Source organism: Aspergillus glaucus (assembly GCF_001890805.1).
Source record: "Aspergillus glaucus CBS 516.65 unplaced genomic scaffold ASPGLscaffold_12, whole genome shotgun sequence".
Lineage (NCBI taxonomy): Eukaryota > Fungi > Ascomycota > Eurotiomycetes > Eurotiales > Aspergillaceae > Aspergillus > Aspergillus glaucus.
In genome coordinates, this window is record NW_019170464.1 from 389,472 (window position 1) to 407,647 (window position 18,176).

Here is an 18,176-nt window from a genome sequence, read left to right on the forward strand (position 1 = left end):
CCATGATGCTCACCACTTCCAGAGCTACTCTTTCGTTCAGGTTCGGGGAGAGGGTCATCGCGTCTCCTCGGGCGCCTCTCTTCGATCTCATGATCTGGATGCCGCGCGCGTCTTCGTGCCCGCCGACGCAAGTCACGGCGTGCTTCCTCGTCTGACGAGATCGAGTGCGTGTTCAGTGTCTCGTCTGGAGGAGGTGGAATGTCGACTAATGTCGGTACAACCGGCGGCGGCTCCGGTGGATCATCGGCTTGGGAATGGACCCAGGAGGATATCTTTTCTCTTTTCCCTCCGGTCATCATTGGCGGCGGGTCATTAGGGGCCTCTGGAGCACGAGACCTGTGACGACTCCGTCTCTTGGCACCTTCGTCGACGGAGCGGTGGGAGCGGTGATGGCGAGGTTGAGGTTCGGGTTCAGTGTGGTATTGGTACTCCTCGGGAGGAAACTCGTCAGGAACCCTGTCTCCGGCGCGCGAGCGATGGCGTCTTGATTTTGTGCCGTGTCTGGACATTCCACTTGTCATCTTCTCGTCCTTCATGCGCCGTCGTTCGCGTCGGTCTGCTGCTTTCGCTTCAGCGCGCTCTTCAGCTTCCCGGGCCTCTTGTTCTTCGCGGACTCGACGCTCCTCGCGCGCAGCTCGACGAGCTCTCTTCTCCTCTCGACGTCTTTCTTCCTCTTCCTCCTCTTCTCGATGTTGTCTTTCGTGAGAGTCACGAGCAGTTCTTTCTTTTTCCTTTCGCCTAGCCCGTCTATCATCAGCGTCGCGAACTTCCATATCGTCGGGAGCCCCGTAGCGCGAAGCACGACGTGCTCTGCGAGCCGCTCGCCTAGCCTCCGCTTCTTCCTCCTCCGGATCTGGGAATTCTCCAGGAACACCTTCAGTTGCGAAACCCTCGGCATCAGTGTCTTCTCTTGCATGGCGTCTCCTTCTGTCGTCCCGCCGCCGGCGTCGATCATCCCGTTCAGGATCCGTCGCGTACTTGTCCTCATCGCGATGGTAATGACGGGACTTGCGCCGTTCTGGCACTTCCTGACGGGTCGCTTTTTGTTTAACGGATTGGAAAAATCCCATGAGACCCTCTTTCTTTGGCACAGTGTTGGAACGTTTAAGGCGTCGTTCTCGGGGTGGTGGTTCGACGAACGCTATATCGTCAGGTCCTGAAACCACTTCCGGGACCTGATCCGCATCACCCATAGCAACGTCGTCTGGAGGATCTTCGGGCCGAGGTTTTGACTACGTGACACAAATAAATCAGCGAACTGTTGATTATTCACTTAAAGATGTTTACTTACCTTTTTACTATGTCGCCTTTTCGGGTTCCTTGATTCTCTTGAATCTCTTGGCGAAGGACCCTCGGCATCTTCTTCATTCACAATGACCATATCATCATCACCATTGCCATACGAATGAGCCCCTGTGCAACGTTAGATACTGTTATAGTCGTAGCAAAAAAGTAGAAACTTACTAGATCTTCTCTTTAACGCATGCTTGTCCTTTCGCGACTTGGAGCGACCATTAATGCCACCATTCGCATCACCACCCAGGCCCATCATTCTGGCCACCTTATCAGAGACCATTGGTGGGTCCTCTGGCAGGGGTGAAGGTACTCTAGGCTCATCGAATTCCATAGATGGACGTCTAGACTCATGCCGTCTGTACGATTTCGACCGGCCGAAGGACTGTGGCCGTTCGCGGAGGAAGACGTTCGAGAAACCCATTTCCTTGTTCTGCTTAGCTTCTCGATGTCTTTCTCGTCGTTCCTGTCGCTCCCGTTCTTCTTGCTCAATTTCAGATCCAGATGACATCTTGCCTTCGTTTTCGAACCCTCGTGATTTGGAATGTCTGTTGGATTTCGATCGCCTTGGGGTGTCGACTTCTGGGTATTTGGAATCTCGACGACTTGGCTTAGTCGGCTGTTCGATGCGAGCCCGCTGCTTTTTTCTTCGCTTTTCGGGCTCAGGCTCAGGCGGAGGTGTTGGAGGAGTTCTGTGTTCGACTTCTGGTTCCTCCGAGGGTTGAGTGTCCTCCGCTGGTGGCTCCCTAATCGTTGCAGTCTTCTTGCTTCTCTTGCTCCTCTTGGCAGCTTTCTCAGGCTCGGGCTCGGGCTCCGGTTCAGGTTCAGGTTCAGGCTCTGGCTCCTGTTCCGATTCCGAATTTGACTCTAAGGAGACTTCTTCCGGCTCTGGCTCTGGCTCTGGTTCCGGTTCCGGTTCGGGTTCAGGCTCAGGGGGAGGTTCCACGATCCTGGATCTCCTCTTTTTCTTCTTTTCCACCTTTGGCTCCGGTTCCAGTTCTGGCTCGGGCTCAAGCTCGGGCTCTGGATCAGGCGCAGGTTCGGGTTCTGGCTCGATTACCCTGGATTTGTTTTTTTTCCTCTCTGCCTTTGTCAGAGGTACTGGCTCTGGCTCTGGTTCGGGCTCCAGTTCAACAGCCCTAGACTTCTTCTTCTTCTTCCTTTCCGCCTTCGTTTGAACTGGCTCGGGCTCAGGTTCTGGTTCCGGCTCTGGCTCCGGCTCTGGTTCTGGATCAGGTGCGGGTTCAGGTTCCGGCTCTGGTTCTGGCTCTGCAGGTTTGGGCGCCTTCTTCTTGCTCCTTCCCATAAAAAAGGGCCAGGAGATAATGGGCTCTGCCTCAGATTCCGACTCTGACTCCGGTTCTGGTTCAGGAGCAGGAGGCTCAGGCTCAGGCTCCTGATCTGGCTCTTCTTCTGATGGATCGGACTCTGATTCGGGTTCAGGCTCAGGTTCAGGTTCAGGTTCAGGCTCCGGCGCAGGCTCTGGTTCTGGTTCGACAGGCTTGGGCTTCTTCTTTTTACCCTTTGACACAAAGAACGGCCAGGTGATGATGGGTTCTTCCTCAGATTCCGACTCCGGTTCAGGCTCAGGAGCAGGGGGTTCAGGCTCAGGCTCAGGCTCCGGTTCGGGCTCTGGTTCTGGTTCCGGTTCTGGTTCCGGTTCAGGCTCTGGCGGAGGAGGTTCAGGAGTAGATTTGGACTTCTTCTTTTTCTTCTTCTCCGTCTTCGTCAACAGAGTTGGCCAGGGGTCGGACTTGACCGTTTTAGACTTTCGTTTTGGCGGTGGAGCAGGCTCGGGCTCAGGTTCAGGCTCCGGTTCTGGTTCAGCAGGCGGCTCAGATTCAAGCTCGGGTTCGGGCTCAACTGGTTTGGACTTCTTCTTGGTCTTTGTTGACAGGAATGGCCAAGAATAGATAGGTTGCGGCTCTGGCTCTGGCTCTGGTTCTGGCTCTGGTTCTGGCTCTGGTTCTGGCTCTGGTGCAGGAGGCTCTGGCTCTGGCTCAGGTTCAGGTTCAGGTTCAGGTTCAGGTTCAGGAGCAGGCTCAGGTTCTGCTGGAGGTGGTGGTGGCCACTCAAAATCTACCCCAGGGACTGGAAGACCTCTCTTTTTCAGTGATCTTCCACGCCTCCTCTTGTCAGTACTTGAGAGATTATCCCAGTTATCATAGAGAGGGTGATCTGGCAATGTGGGTGCTGGCGCTGGTTCTGGTTCTGGTTCTGGTTCCGGTTCCGGTTCCGGTTCAGGCTCTGGTTCAGGCTCGGGTTCAGGCTCGGGTTCAGGCTCGGGCTCAACTGCTTTCTTCTTCTTAGTCTTCTTTGGCTTTGATGAGAACAGCGGCCAAGATAAGATGGGTTCAGGCTCCGGCTCCGACTCCAGCTCTGGCTCTGGTTCTGGCGCAGGTTCGGGCTCAGGTTCAGCAGGTAGCTCAGGTTCCGGCTCAGGAGGCGCTTCAGGAACAGTTTCGAGTATCTTGCCCTTATGCTTCTTTTTCTTGTCGGTTTTGGACAACAATGTAGTTGGCGGAGCACGCGATGAAGTTGGTTCTGTTTGTGGGTCCGGCGGTGGGTCTGCCTCGTGTTCTGGCTCTGGCGCGGGTTCCGGATCAGGGGGCGGCTCTTCGGGGTTATCGTCAAAGGCGTCCGGAAATCCTCCGGGCACTGAATCGCGCTCCACCGCCTTGAACCTCTTGGACGGCTCAGGTATTCTCGACTTGGATTTCGTTGGCGTTTTCTCCTTTACCTTCTCCTTCCTGGCTTTTTCCAAAGTCTTAAGAAGAGACGTCTTCCCCGATGATTTGGACCTAACGGGGATCTTTGTTGGCGTTGGCGGGGCGGCTGACGCGTCTACCTCGACTGCAGCAGGCGCGGGAGACGCCTCAGGTTCGGGTTCGGCAGGTTCAGCGGGCTCTGCTGGTGGCTCATCGCCAACATCAACGAGCGGTTCTTCATCAGGTTTCGGCTCATTTTGCTCCTCTTCCTCAGGTTCCTCTGGAATGGTTGGCGTCTCGTCCTTTTTCTCGGGAGTCGTAGAATTCTTAATGCCCATAGCTGCAGCACTAAGCGTCGCCCAGAACCCTTTGGGACCGTTTGATTTGGAAGACTCCTCCGTCTTCTTCGGCGGCTTCGAAGGAGTATTCCATTCGTCGTAGTACGGATCACCCAGATGATGTTCGGGAATAGGTTCAGGATCCCCGAACAGACCCAGAGAGGGTGGAGTAGGCGCGGGAGGTGGAGGTTGCTCTGCGTATCTGCCGTTCTTGCTCCTCTTCTTTTCTTGGGGAACAGACCAAAGACCCCAGTCGTCAGTGGGTTGCTCATGCTCAGGAGATTCTTGTTCTGGTTCCCCGGGTGGTTCATGCTCAGGTTCCGCTGGAGGAGGTTCAACAGGCGGCCAATCAAAATCCACTCCAGGAATTGGGAGACCTCTCTTCTTCAGTAATCTCTCACGCCTCCTCTTATCAATACCTGAGAGATTATCCCAGTTATCATAAAGAGGGTCATCTGGCAAAGTTGGTGCTGGGGGCTCTGGCTCTGGTTCGGGCTCAGGATTTGCTGGAGGTGGCGGCCACTCAAAATCTACCCCAGGGACTGGAAGACCCCTCTTCTTCAGTGATCTCTCACGCCTCCTCTTGTCAGTACTTGAGATATTATCCCAATTGTCATAGAGAGGGTTATCTGGTAAAGTCGGTGCTGGGGGCTCGGGCTCAGGTTCAGGAACTTCAGGCTCAGGCTCAGGCTCAGGTTCCGCTGGAGCAGGTGGCGGCCACTCAAAATCTACCCCAGGGACTGGAAGACCTCTCTTCTTCAGTGATCTCTCACGCCTCCTCTTGTCAGTGCTTGAGATATTATCCCAATTGTCATAGAGAGGATTATCTGGTAAAGTCGGTGCTGGGGGCTCGGGCTCAGGCTCGGGCTCAGGTTCAGGAACTTCAGGCTCAGGCTCGGGCTCAGGTTCAGGAACTTCAGGCTCAGGCTCAGGCTCAGGTTCCACTGGGACAGGCGGCGGCCACTCAAAATCTACCCCAGGAACTGGAAGACCTCTCTTCTTCAGTAATCTCTCGCGCCTTCTTTTGTCAGTACTCATGAGGTTATCCCAGTCATTGTAGAGAGGATTGTCTGGTAAAGTTGGTGCCGGGGGTTCAGGTTCAGGTTCAGGTTCAGGTTCAGGCCCAGGTTCAGGTTCAGGTTCCGCTGGAGGAGGCGGTGGCCACTGAAAGTCTATTCCAGGAACTGGGAGGCCCCTCTTTTTCAGCAATCTCTCACGCTTTCTCTTGTCAGTACTCATGAGGTTGTCCCAGTTATTATAGAGAGAATCATCTGGCAAAGTGGGCGCTGGAGGCTCAGGCTCAGGCTCTGGCTCAGGTTCTGGTTCAGGTTCTGCTGGGGGAGGAGGCGGCCACTCAAAGTCTACTCCTGGTATCGGAAGGCCTATCCTTTGCATCACCTTTTCACGCCTTTTCTTGTCATAACTTGACAGATTGTCCCAATTGTCATAAAGAGGGTTGTCTGGCAAAGTGAGCGCTGGAGGCTCTGGCTCCGGCTTAGGTTCTGGTTCAGGTTCTGCTGGGGGAGGAGGCGGCCACTCAAAGTTTACTCCTGGTATCGGAAGGCCTTTCCTTTGCATCACCTTTTCACGCCTTTTCTTGTCATAACTTGACAGATTGTCCCAATTGTCATAAAGAGGGTTGTCTGGCAAAGTGGGCGCTGGTTCTGGTTCTGGTTCTGGTTCTGGCTCTGGCTCTGGCTCTGGCTCCGGTTCTGGTGCTGGTTCTGGCTCGGGCTCTGCTGGAGGAGGCGGTGGTGGCCATTCAAAGTCTATTGCTGGTACTGGGAGGCCTATCCTTTTCATCACCTTTTCACGCCGCCTCTTGTCATAGCTTGAGAGATTGTCCCAGTTGTCATAGAGAGGGTTGTTTGGCAATGTGGGTGTTGGTGCTGGTTCAGGCTCTGATTCGGGTTCAGGTTCAGGTTCAGGCTCCGGCTCAGGTTCCGCTGGAGGAGGAGGTGGTGGTGGTGGTGGTGGCCATTCAAAATCTACTCCTGGCACTGGAAGGCCTTTCCTCTTCATAACCTTTTCACGCCTACTCTTGTTATAACTTGACAGATTATCCCAATTGTCATAAAGAGGGTTGTTTGGCAAAGTGGGCGCTGGTGCTGGTTCTAGTTCTGGCTCTGGCACAGGCTCTGGCTCGGGTTCGGGTTCGGGTACGGGTTCAGGTTCAGGTTCAGGTTCAGGTTCAAGTTCCGCTGGAGGAGGAGGCGGTGGTGGTGGCCATTCAAAGTCGATTCCGGGGATTGGGAGACCTCTCCTTTTCAGTGACTTTTCACGTCGCTTCTTATCCTTGCTGGATAAGTCATCCCAGTTATCATAGAGGGGGTCATCCGGTAATGTGGGCGCTGGTTCTGGTTCTGGCTCTGGCTCCGGTTCTGGTGCTGGTTCTGGCTCGGGCTCGGGCTCGGGCTCGGGCTCTGGTTCAGGTTCAGGCTCCGGTTCCTCTGGAGGCGCGGGCGCAGGTGGTGGCCATTCGAAATCTATACCAGGAATTGGGAGAGCTCTCCTTTTCAGTGACTTCTCACGCCTTTTCCTATCCTTGCTTGAAAGATCGTCCCAGTTGTCGTAAAGAGGATCATCCGGTAACGTAGGCGCTGGCGGTTCAGGTTCTGGCTCGGGCTCGGGCTCAGGAGCAGGTTCTTCCGGTTCAGGTTCGGGCTCTGGCTCGAATCTGCTCTTCTTCTTCCTTTTTTCCTTAGGGGGATCCCATGCTGACCAGCCACCGTCTTCTTCTTGCACCGCTGGTGGTGGTTCGGGTGCCGGTGGAGGCTCTTCGACGGTCGGATGTTCGTCGATAACATAACCCCTCGTAACCCCCCTCATGCCCACTTTCTGATTACTCGACGAAGTCCAAGCGCTCGACCAGTCGTCGTCCGGGCCAGCAACCTTGGGTGCCAGTGGACGATTCAACGCAGACGAGGATGTTGCACCAAGTAGGATATCAAGAGGACTCGTTTTCTTCTTCTCTTTCTTCTTGACCGGTGGATCCCAGGCGTTGGCCTTCTCAGCGTTCTCTTCGATAGGTTCTTCAGGGATAGGTTCGGGGGCAGGTGGAGGCACCTCCATCTTGGATTCCCTCTTCGTCTTCTTCTTGTCCTTCTTCAAGAGTCCGAGACCCCAGCCCCATGAGCTATCCTCAGGCTCTTCCTCCTCTGCGGGTGGTGCCTCGGGAGCAGGCTCTGGTTCGGGCTCTGGTTCAGGTTCTGGAGCTGGAGGCGCAGGCTCGGGTTCAGGCTCAGGTTCCTGTTCTTTTGAGGGCTCTTCCACGATGGTGTCTTTCTTCTTCTTGTCCTTCTTGGTCGTGACAAAGGCGCCCCAGTCGTCCTCGGTCTGTTTTGCTTCCGGAGCATCGTTCACAGGCTGTTCAAGGTTGCCGAAATCAAACCCTCCTGGCGTCCTCTTCGGAGTATCATTTTCGGCGCCAGAAGACCAGTGGTTACTGTTGCTGTCCTCTTTAGAGCTCTTACCAGTAAGCCAACTACCAGCCCAACCACCAAGACTGAAGCCTTTTGATTGTGTCGCAGGAGCGTCCGAGCCAGTGTCGCGCTGCGGCTGGCTTTCATTCAGATTGACATCCTGAAAGGAATCCGGAGGTTGTTCAGGTTCCGCCAGTGTAGTAACCTATAGCCAGGAGTTAACAAAGTCTTTGCGTAAATCAGAGTTTGGGAGCGTCATACCCTGTCCTTCTTTTTCTTCTTTCCAGCGGCGGCCTCTTCTGCGGCTTTCTTTTCTTCCTCTTCTTTGGCCTTTCTCTCCTCCTCCTCTTTCGCTTGCCGCTCTTCCTCCTCCTGTTTCAAACGCTCTTCTTCCTCTTTCTTCTTCTTCTTGTTCTTTTTCCTGGCGGTCGCGGTCAGGCCCCATTCATCGTCATCGTCGCCTCCCCCGCCATCACCGCCTGCGCCATCGTCTCCGTTTCCATCGCCCGCACCACCTGCGTCGCCGCCTTTCCCATCGTCCGGGGGTGGTTGTTCATTCGGTGGTGGTGTTTCCTGCGGCGCGGAGTATTGGACTGGCTTCTTCTTGACCTTCTTGCCGCCTTTGTGTTCGCGAATTCCGGAGGACGGTTTGAAGTCGACAATGAACGCGGATCTGGGTTTCGAGGGTCTCGAGGGTCTCGAGGGAGCGGAGTCATGGACGAAGCATTTCTGCTGGGTTAACGGTACAAGAGCGGAGTATTCTGGAGGAAGATCGTGTACGGCGTCATGATAGGAGGGTGGCGGAAGGGCAGGCGATTCGTCGTCTTCGTATAGCAGACTTGGGCCCGGTAACTGTCATTGTCAGTGGAATTCTGTAGTCCTGTCGTGGTGATAAGCTCCAAACACACCTGGTTCATACCCAATTCCACCCATGGGTCCAAATTCCGCGACCCGATCCGAGGAACCATCACGTCATATTTCGAGTCCACCAATTCATGCCATGAAGTCTGGGATAATCGACCTTTAGGAGTAACGCGCAAAGGACCCGGTGTGTGCGATCCTGCAGACGAAGTCATGGGATCCATGCTGCCGCGACAGACTACAATCAAGCAGTCCGTTTGTTGATATTACCCGCGATAAGCTCGGTCTTTAGAAATCCACGGTGCATACAAAACGGCGCGACGACAAATGACGATAGAACTGGTCGGTATAATATTTGTTTTGCGCCGCCGGTCACACAGCAGATGACAATGCCGGTATGTCGCTGTGCAGCGGGGGAGTATCACGACAGAGGATTCATCAGGAGGACGGTAGACAGCACAGGATACACGGCACAATAAAATAATAAAATATCGATAATTAAGTCAGAAGAGTATTACACTGGATTATAGAGAGATAGAAAGAAACAGAGAAGAGAGGGATGTCGAAGTCATCGAACAGCAGTGATTCACGGGCGGTGGGGGGAGAAAGCAGAAGAAGAGAGAAAAAGTCACTGGAATGCGCACAGAGTGCAGCTGAATAGAATAAAATTATGCTCTGCACGATCTGAATACTAGAATGGCTGGTGATTGTTTTGTTTTTCTTTTCTTGCCGTCCCTTCTTTTCCTCATACGCTGGGGAAGAGAAACCGGTGGCTGGGGAGCGTCTGCGCTATACTACCCGAAGCTTCGCATCCCCGAGGGATTGACCATAGAAGAAGAGACAAAATTCAGGCACCGTCTCTCTACCAATACGAATTTATTAGGACGGACTATTATTTACAGGATATTGAATCCCAGCGACGACAAATATTTCACTCTCACCGCATCAGAGTAGCAGCACCCCCGGGCTTTGACAGCGGCCTGTCGCCAATCATAGCTGGCACGAGGAGAATTGCCAGTTGTCCAGCATTGCAGGGCAGATCACCAGATCCGAATACGCATTTGCTGCAATTTTATTATTCTGAATGTAGACGTTGAGTCATCCCGGATCATTGCCATCCCGCATTATGCGTCTTGTCGCAATCTGAAGATGGCCATCTGCATCGGAGAAATGTATATACACGCAGTGTATACGCACGCAACGTACTTGTAAGTCTCACGCGAGAGTGGTACGTTTAACGTGCGCATCAAGGAGTGACAACCCCAACGTGCCCGACAGTTGAAACTCGCATCCTCGTGCCATCAACCGGCTTTGCTGTTACTTGCATTGTCTGTTCCAGATGTAGTGATACATAGTCAGCAATCCAATCCAAGCTTGAAACAATGCGAAGATAACCCACATTATACAACGGCGATTCCACACCATACTGTCCTTTGTCGTTTAATTTCAAATTTCCCTGACTATCTAGCACCACAGCTCCTAGTCCAACTTTGGCAAAGTCATATAGTCGAACGGTACATGCCACAATTACTCGCGCCTCCAGCATTGCCAGTTCTTGTCCGATGCAATTGCGCGGACCCCGCTCGAACGGTCGCCAGGCACTGGGTGGTGCCCGGTGGGGGTTGCTGTCAAGCCAGCGCTCTGGAATAAAATCGTCTTTGGTATCACCGTACACAGCTTCGTCGCGATGCACGAGCGTATCGCAGTTGTACACAACCATCCCGTCCAGGCACAGCGTACCTCCATCGTTCGGAAGCTGGACAGTGAATCCGGAGCCAGGGCTCATATACCGCGCTGACCCAGATGGCGGATATAGTCGCAGTATCTCCTTGATCACAGCAGACACGTAGTACATACGGCTGATCAGTTCCTCGCCCTGGGAAGAGCACAGCTTGTCTCGCATCTGGTCAATGCCAGAGTCAACCCCAAATATCTCATCGAGCTCATCTCGGATGGCCTTCAGGACGTGCGGGGTGCGACTGAGCTCGTAAAACGTCCATTGCAGCACAATGCTAGTCGTGTCGTGACCAGCAAAAAGGAAGCTCTTCAGCTGATCGCAGGTTTGGTCTAATATATTCAAGTCTAGGTTATCGGCATCCTGGAGACTGAGAGAAAGCACACTGTGATCTTTTCTACTCCCCGTGATCTCAGAATGCTGCCGCTCCGCGAACACACGTTGAATGTGTTCTTTCAGCAGCAGATCAATCCGACGATCTAATCGTCGTCGATGTTGAGCTGTTCGCGGGCTCAATAACAAGGTCCACTGTACGCTCCTGTTGCTATTACTGCCGCTTTGATAGCTGGTGGTCAATTCACGATAGAGCTGGACCAACTCACTTTGGCGCTCCTTGTCGAGCTGGGCACCAAATTCAATCCCCATTGTCACCGCACCTAAAGTTTGATATCAGAGCAGTCCAACACCAAACCGACTGCCAAGCATAAGCTTACCGATGATGTCAAACGTGAGACTGCTGCACAGTTCATCCAACCTAAATGCTTCACCACTGGCAGCATGTCGATCAAGGTTCCTGAGAAACTGTCCTGCCTTATCCATAATCACAGGCAGGAGCGTCACGAGATGCTTCGGCGCAAAACCAGGGTTGAATCGCTTGCGAAGACCTTTCCATTCTTCAGCCTCGGCAGTCAAGATGGATCTCGGACCAAGTAAACGTTCATACAGCCGCATCGTTGGCGACTTGTTCATGCTATACGGGAAGCTCTTGGTGCTTTTCGAGACCTGCTCGGCCACTTCGTGGCTTCCGACAACACACAGCACATATTGGACGGGCCGAAGATCCAGGATGAATAGGGGTGCATTGCCGAGTTGCCTTTTGACCTCGAGGAACACAATGTCTATCTATGTCAGTACACGTCCATCAGTATCCGTGCATTGAAAGGAACTCACCAATATGTCTATCGGTCTTGCCACGGACGATGAACTCATGCAAACCTTTCAGATGGCCCCAGAGCAAGGACGGCTTTAACTGTGGAAAACTAGCATATTGCCTGAGACGGAGATGGCAGAATCTCTCGTACAGGTAAAAGGCTAGCAAGGGAATCAGGGCCATTATAATCATGCGAAAGACCATCCTCGACTGTCGGTGTTGTTTTAGTTGTCGAGCAAATGGACCGAGTAGCGACGAATACCACCGAGCGACGAACTTTGTATTCCCATATAAAGTAGCATTTTTCAAACTGCTATAGCTCAACAAACACCGCGTTACTTATGCTTATATTATGTCAGTGGATTATATAACTATCAATTAACTAGTTATACATAACGATATTAGCTACTTATGTTTAAAAATCCGTACGTAGACTGCTTATTATCTAGAAATATGCCATCCAAGATATCGAGTGAAATAAGTAAAAAAAAAAAAAAAAAAAAAAAGGAAAAAAAAAAAAAAAAAAAAAAAAAAAAAAAAAAAAGTTTAGGTTATAGCGAATTGAAAAATGCTACTTTATATGGGAATACAAAGTTCGTCGCTCGGTGCTAGTTATTCGTCGCTCAAGGGTTGATTACATTAACTAGTTAGCGTAATTCCCGACTGAGCTGCGCACCCGATCGAGCTGCGCACCTCTGTATTCCATATAAAATGGCACTTTTTATAACGATGCTTGAATATTGAAAAGATACAAAAAATATAGCGGTAATTTATATTACTTGGAGAAATATTTATCTGTAGCTTCTTTCTGCTCAGTGTATATGATTTTAGTACCATAATACTCTATACACTAAATTTTAGGCTCTGTAGATACTTTGCGGTTGAGATATTGAGGTTATAAAAAGTGCCGTTTTATATGGAATACAGAGGTGCGCAGCTCGATCGGGTGCGCAACTCGGTAGGGAAATACGTTAGTTATCTCTTGCCATATATTACTAATCACACTGTAATTGCTCCATGAATTGAGAGGAATGTTGCCCGATTCGAGGACTCTTATTGCGGGCTGGTGCTAGTGCATGTGATCGGCCGCAAGGGCTGGTCTGTCACTACAAATCTTACTTGCAGCTGCGCTTCAAGGATCTAATGGTAGTTATACATTTTGCATGAAGCACTGAGTGGAGCACATAACAGCGTACAATTCATTAAAAAACAACTCGAAAACTCCTTCAAGACCGTGGTCAACGAAACGTAAACATAGTGATTCTTGCGCCTAACAAAATACAAAACAGTCTCCGTGACGTGCGTTAAGATCTTTTTGACCTATACCGATCTATGTCGAGGTCAATCGATCATACTTCCTGGCCATAGGTCTGCTTGTACTCCTTCTTGTAACGGTCAAGGTCGCTCGCCTGCAGTTTTTGGTATTTCTATATCCCTCTGTTAGCTTTCGTTGCTGTGAAAGTAGTCCCGCGTAGCTACATACCACTTTTTCGGCATCCGTCAAGCCCTTCCATTCTTCTGCCACGCGAATGATCATATCCTTTGCACCCATGTGCTTGAAATCGCCATGTTCGAATCGTTCGGTAAAATACAAGAGATATGCTGTTCTCGGGCGCTTGACCAATCTGCTATCGTGAAGTTGAGGGAGAGAAGCCTTTCCGAGCTGTGCCAGTCTCCGGCGGGCGTGGTTCGCCTCCTTGATTTGCAAAGGAGTGTGCCTCTTGAGCCATTCGTCGTAGGCGGCAATATTGGAAGCCTTATTGGCGTGTGCAGTAGCAACATATCTCTGTTCACTAACGTCAGCTGGTGTCCGAGGCCAGGAAATCATAGACTTGGGGCCATCGAACCTCTTTCTGCTCCGGACTAATCGACTTAGCCAATTCCACGGCGGCTCTGAACGATGGCACACCCTTTTCGTTGTTCTTCGCAGCTTCGGGATACACGCCCTGGAAGGTGACAGTCCAAGGCTGCTCTGGGAGCCTCTTCGGAGATTCCAAAGCAGTGGCTTTGAGCTCCTTAACCTTTTCACGAAACTCCTTAGCCTTCTTGGCCTCCTTCTGCTTCTCCGTCAAGACCTTCCTCTTCGGCTTGGGCTTGGGCTTGGGCTTAGCCTTAGCCTTAGCCTTGGACTTGGGCTTGGTCGCGGTCTTCTTAGCTGCCTTCTTTTTGGGAGCGGCCTTCTTGTCAGTCTCGGTGCTTTTGGTCGTCTTCTTTTGAGCTCCTGCCTTGGGACGACCACGACCAGCAGTAGTAGTAGCGTAGGAGTTGATCAGACTACCAGCACGCACTCCGACAGGAAAGATACCGTTGGTAGCTGGGTTCGAAAGGAGGCCATTTGTAGCTGGAGAGATGCGTCGAGCGTGGCTATGGATGAAAGCGACGCGAGGACGAGAAAGGACCTTCGCAAGGTGAAGGGGCCGGAAAGCACCCGCACCCCGCGGAGCCAAGTTCAATACCATATTTGCAAATGGCTGAAGCTAGACCGCAGTGGGTAAGAATTCCTGCAGGTGCTAGTGGATGATGTGCAAAAGCAACAATGAACGTTGGACTAGCTTCCTGTTGTGGCAGGGATAGAAAGCGGGAGGTGAAGCTCGCGTCCCAGTTTCGTTTGATTGGTCCCGAATCGGGAAAGCACAGCACGTGACTCTATCGATAGTGTCATGTCACATGACTGATAACCGCCTCGGGACTTTTCGACCAAAAAGTAACAACACCAGTTAGCCACTCTAGGAACAGCGTCAACACTAGCCATTTCTGCCGGCAATTATACCAAAGGGTAACCATACTCACTCGCTCTGTTATCCTTACTACCGCGCTCGAGTTGCTTTTGAGTCCCAGTAATACTCACTTATCGTTGGCCTGCAACAATGGCTCGCCACGGGGATTCTCGCTCACCATCACCTGTAGGCAGCACATACTCTTCGTCCAAGCGGAGTCGCAGAGATGATGATCGCTATGAGCGAAGCAGGCGAGATGAAGGACGCAATTATCGCCGATCTCGCAGCCCGGGGGTATGTCAATGGTTCTCCTTTCCAGTTTCGTCTCAGTTTTCTAACCCGATTTTGCAGAGGCGATACCGTGAACGTGAACGCGACCGTGATTCATACCGGAGACGTGACCGCTCGTTAGACAGACGCGATGACTATCGGGACGAACCCAGCCACAGACCTAGTCGGAGAGAGCGCTCTCGCGACCGTCGGCGGTCCAGAGACAGAGATGATGACCGCGATTACCGTCGGAGAAGTCGCGAGAGAAATTACCGAGGCAGGCGAGATGATTCCCGCGACAGGGCCCGAAGACGGACAGACAATTCTGCTGACTTGAAGCACAAGTCTAGGCGGGATGATAGCCGTGACCGTGTCTCGGGCAGGGATTCACCGGTATGGCCTCCTTATCTGATGTTATTACTATAATTGGTTGTTTCTAACAAGAGTTTTATTTTTTTATTCTTAACAGGCCTCGAAACCATCCACCCCCGCCGCAGCTCCCATGGACGAGGGGAAACGGGCCGAAAGACTAGCCAAGTTGGAAGCATGGAAGCAAAAGCAAGCTGCCGAGAAGGAGCGGAAGCAACGAGAACAGGCCTGTTCGGGTGGCGCGAAAAATATACTGGAAGAAATAGACAGAAAGTCCGGCGCATTACCAGCCACGAACGCTCCCCAAACCACTGCTGCACCAGCTACCGATGCCACTTCTGCCGTGCCCACTCGAAAATTCGACCCGAAGGCGATTGCCAAAAGTGCCACGCCTACGACAGCCGTGCCCGCCGTACTTGGTGAGGATGTTGCGGTCCCGCAAACGGTCAAGACGTCTGCTGCACAATCTAGTGCGCCCTCAGCTGCGTCCTCATGTAAGTGCTTCTCCCTTTTTCCCGATGTTCATCTAAACTGATGCTGACTCTCTATCAAGCTGCCTTTAAAGCAAAGGGCAATGTGGGTGGGTTTGGATTAGGCTCCAGGCCCTCCGCGGACACCGAGAAATCGTCTGCCATCAAGACCTTAGGATTTGGCGAAGAAGAATCTACACGGAGGAAACTCGAGAAGCTGCCCACTCCCCCATTAGATGATACCAAGGATACTGTTCCTGCGGCGGATGATGAGGACGATGATGTCGATATGCAAGAGGGCGGGACCGAAGAGGAAAATGCAGCTGCGGCAAGGGCGGCCGCTGAAAGACGAGAAGAGCGATTACTCCAGGTGCAGTCCAATGGTCAACCCAACGGAGATGTTGAGATGCAAGATGACTCTCATCAACCAGAAGATTTTATGGAGGTAGAACAAGAGGAGGAGGTTGATCCTTTGGACGCATTCATGTCGGAATTGGCGGATTCCGGTCCACCCAAAAAGACCAGCGGCGCCAAATTTTCCAAACAGAAGGAACAGGAGCCAGAGACCATCTTTGCGGACGAGTACGACATGACAGCGGTAGGGGATGGTGATGCTGATGACTTCCTTGCCATTGCAAACAAGACCAAGAAAAAGAAGGACATTCCCACAGTCGACCATGCAAAGGCCGAATATGAACTTTTCCGAAAGAAGTTCTACACGGAGCCATCTGACCTGGCCCAAATGTCTGAAGAGGATGCGGCAACCTTGCGGATGGAACTTGATGGGATCAAAGTACGGGGTGTTGATGTTCCCAAACCTGTGCAGAAGTGGTCCCAGTGTGGATTGGGCGTGCAGACTTTGGACGTCGTTGATAAGCTCGGCTATGAAAGTCTCACTTCAATCCAGGCTCAGGCGATCCCAGCAGTCATGAGTGGTCGTGATTTGATCGGTGTAGCCAAGACAGGATCCGGAAAGACCATTGCATTTTTGATACCCATGTTTCGGCACATCAAAGACCAGAGGCCGTTGGACAATATGGAAGGACCTGTCGGTCTGATAATGACTCCTACGCGTGAACTGGCCACTCAAATCCACAAGGACTGCAAACCGTTCCTGAAAGCTCTGGGCCTTCGGGCAGTCTGTGCTTATGGAGGTGCACCGATTAAAGACCAGATTGCGGATCTCAAGCGTGGTGCTGAAATTATCGTGTGTACTCCAGGTCGGATGATCGATTTGCTTGCGGCGAATGCAGGCAGAGTTACCAATCTGCGGCGAGTTACCTACGTGGTTCTGGACGAAGCAGATCGTATGTTTGACATGGGTTTCGAGCCTCAGGTGATGAAAATTATGGCAAATGTACGACCTGACCGTCAAACCGTACTGTTTTCAGCGACCTTCCCCAAAAACATGGAGGGTCTCGCCCGCAAAACTTTGAACAAACCAGTTGAAATTGTCGTTGGAGGCAAGAGTGTTGTTGCCCCTGAGATCACGCAAATTGTCGAGGTCCGCAACGAAGACAAGAAGTTCGTGCGACTGCTCGAGCTGCTGGGCAATCTGTACGACGACGAGCAAAATGAAGATGCTCGAGCCCTGATCTTCGTCGATCGTCAAGAGGCCGCCGATACCCTTCTCCGTGAACTAATGCGCAAGGGCTATCCTTGCATGTCCATTCACGGAGGCAAAGATCAAGTGGACCGTGACTCGACGATTCAAGACTTCAAGGCGGGCATTTTCCCCGTATTGGTCGCCACCTCTGTTGCGGCCCGTGGTCTGGATGTGAAGCAGCTTAAGCTTGTTGTGAACTACGATGCACCTAATCACTTGGAAGATTACGTTCACCGAGCTGGTCGAACCGGTCGTGCTGGTAACACCGGTACAGCAGTAACCTTCCTGACAGAAGATCAGGATCGATACTCTGTTGATATCGCCAAGGCATTGAAGCAGAGCGAACAAGATGTGCCAGAAGACGTTCAAAAGCTGGTCGACTCATTCCTGGAGAAGGTTCGAGCCGGAAAGGAGAAGAAGAGCACCAGTGCCTCAGGCTTTGGTGGTAAAGGTCTGGAGCGACTGGATCAGGAACGAGATGCGGCACGAATGCGTGAACGCAAGACATACAAGACCGGCGATGAAGGCGAAGAGGAGGACGAAAAGGAAGAGAAGAACGAGAAGGCCGAAGAGAAATTCAACAAGGTCGTCTCGCAAGTACAGTCGTCCGCGGCACTACCAGGCGTTCCCAAGGGTATCGATCTGGACGGCAAGATCACTGTTCATCGGACTGAGAGGGACCCGGCCAGCGCGTCGAAGAACCCGTTGGACAAGGTTGGCACTGCGGTTGCTGATATTCACGCACGTTTGAGTAAGGCTGGTGTGATGAGATCCGGCGTGCCTATTGATAACCGTGGACCTGATGCGGGAGCGTTCCACGCAACTCTGGAGATCAACGACTTTCCTCGTAAGCCTCTTCCCCTTTCTTTCATTTACATTATTATTGTTATTGTTACGAATCAATTGCTAATACACTTGTTCAACAGAAAAAGCACGATGGGCCGTCACCAACCGGACGAACGTGGCCAAGATCCTCGAAGCTACTGGTACATCGATTACAACCAAGGGAAGCTTCTATGGGACAGGCAAGGGGCCTGCGCCGGGCGAGAACCCCAAGCTGTATATTTTGGTTGAGGGTGAAACCGAGTTGTCTGTCACGAATGCGATGCGCGAGTTGATGCGGTTGCTCAAGGAGGGCACGATGGCAGCTGCGGATAGTGAATCGAGGGCGCCGGTGGGAGGACGGTATAACGTTGTTTAATCTTCTTCGTCTGGTTGTTTATGCAGTATACCAAGT

General features: G+C 52.1%; 6 protein-coding genes across 6 annotated transcripts; 1 reads left to right on the forward strand and 5 right to left on the reverse strand.

Moving 5' to 3' along the window:
- Window positions 1-13: 13 nt before the first annotated feature.
- On the reverse strand, window positions 14-1,321 carry ASPGLDRAFT_401512 (uncharacterized protein). Its single transcript, XM_022545184.1, has 5 exons — window positions 1,292-1,321; window positions 611-1,232; window positions 501-556; window positions 386-443; window positions 14-336 (listed from the first exon to the last, which is right to left on the reverse strand). The coding sequence occupies exons 2-5, from the start codon at window positions 1,191-1,193 to the stop codon at window positions 296-298; spliced, it is 738 nt and encodes a 245-aa protein (XP_022400151.1). The 5' UTR covers window positions 1,194-1,232; window positions 1,292-1,321; the 3' UTR covers window positions 14-295.
- ASPGLDRAFT_401668 (uncharacterized protein) lies at window positions 1,054-4,651 on the reverse strand. Its single transcript, XM_022545187.1, has 2 exons — window positions 1,292-4,651; window positions 1,054-1,232 (listed from the first exon to the last, which is right to left on the reverse strand). Exon 1 carries the CDS (start codon window positions 4,337-4,339, stop codon window positions 1,424-1,426), a length of 2,916 nt encoding a protein of 971 aa, XP_022400152.1. The 5' UTR covers window positions 4,340-4,651; the 3' UTR covers window positions 1,054-1,232; window positions 1,292-1,423.
- On the reverse strand, window positions 4,644-9,082 carry ASPGLDRAFT_402020 (uncharacterized protein). The gene is made up of 4 exons (XM_022545189.1): window positions 8,670-9,082; window positions 8,023-8,613; window positions 5,058-7,966; window positions 4,644-4,983 (listed from the first exon to the last, which is right to left on the reverse strand). The coding sequence occupies exons 1-4, from the start codon at window positions 8,844-8,846 to the stop codon at window positions 4,965-4,967; spliced, it is 3,696 nt and encodes a 1,231-aa protein (XP_022400153.1). The 5' UTR covers window positions 8,847-9,082; the 3' UTR covers window positions 4,644-4,964.
- A 786-nt stretch (window positions 9,083-9,868) lies between these two features.
- Window positions 9,869-11,711, reverse strand: ASPGLDRAFT_127680 (cytochrome P450; the record flags this gene model as incomplete). The annotated part of the gene is made up of 4 exons (XM_022540731.1): window positions 9,869-9,952; window positions 10,022-11,013; window positions 11,071-11,475; window positions 11,528-11,711. 4 exons carry the CDS (start codon window positions 11,709-11,711, stop codon window positions 9,869-9,871), a joined length of 1,665 nt encoding a protein of 554 aa, XP_022400154.1.
- A 1,145-nt stretch (window positions 11,712-12,856) lies between these two features.
- ASPGLDRAFT_128376 (HMG-box domain-containing protein) lies at window positions 12,857-13,966 on the reverse strand (the record flags this gene model as incomplete). The annotated part of the gene is made up of 3 exons (XM_022540793.1): window positions 12,857-12,934; window positions 12,991-13,293; window positions 13,355-13,966. The coding sequence occupies 3 exons, from the start codon at window positions 13,964-13,966 to the stop codon at window positions 12,857-12,859; spliced, it is 993 nt and encodes a 330-aa protein (XP_022400155.1).
- Window positions 13,967-14,374: 408 nt separating this feature from the next.
- ASPGLDRAFT_36213 (DEAD/DEAH box RNA helicase) lies at window positions 14,375-18,140 on the forward strand (the record flags this gene model as incomplete). The annotated part of the gene is made up of 5 exons (XM_022544663.1): window positions 14,375-14,518; window positions 14,576-14,887; window positions 14,964-15,357; window positions 15,417-17,786; window positions 17,866-18,140. The coding sequence occupies 5 exons, from the start codon at window positions 14,375-14,377 to the stop codon at window positions 18,138-18,140; spliced, it is 3,495 nt and encodes a 1,164-aa protein (XP_022400156.1).
- Between the last annotated feature and the right edge of the window lie 36 nt (window positions 18,141-18,176).

Excerpts from the sequence above, each read along its gene's own strand:
- ASPGLDRAFT_401668 (XM_022545187.1), bottom strand. The coding sequence starts at position 4,339 with ATGGGCATTAAGAATTCTACGACTCCCGAGAAAAAGGACGAGACGCCA.
- ASPGLDRAFT_401512 (XM_022545184.1), bottom strand. The coding sequence starts at position 1,193 with ATGGGTGATGCGGATCAGGTCCCGGAAGTGGTTTCAGGACCTGACGAT. Across the intron at positions 557-610 it reads GCGCGAGGAGCGTCGAGTCC|ACCGACGCGAACGACGGCGC; the intron begins GCGAAGAACAAG and ends CGAAAGCAGCAG. Across the intron at positions 444-500 it reads TGACAAGTGGAATGTCCAGA|TTTCCTCCCGAGGAGTACCA; the intron begins CACGGCACAAAA and ends GTTCCTGACGAG.
- ASPGLDRAFT_402020 (XM_022545189.1), bottom strand. The coding sequence starts at position 8,846 with ATGGATCCCATGACTTCGTCTGCAGGATCGCACACACCGGGTCCTTTG. Across the intron at positions 8,614-8,669 it reads TGGAATTGGGTATGAACCAG|TTACCGGGCCCAAGTCTGCT; the intron begins GTGTGTTTGGAG and ends TGACAATGACAG. Across the intron at positions 7,967-8,022 it reads AGAAGAAAAAGAAGGACAGG|GTTACTACACTGGCGGAACC; the intron begins GTATGACGCTCC and ends TCCTGGCTATAG.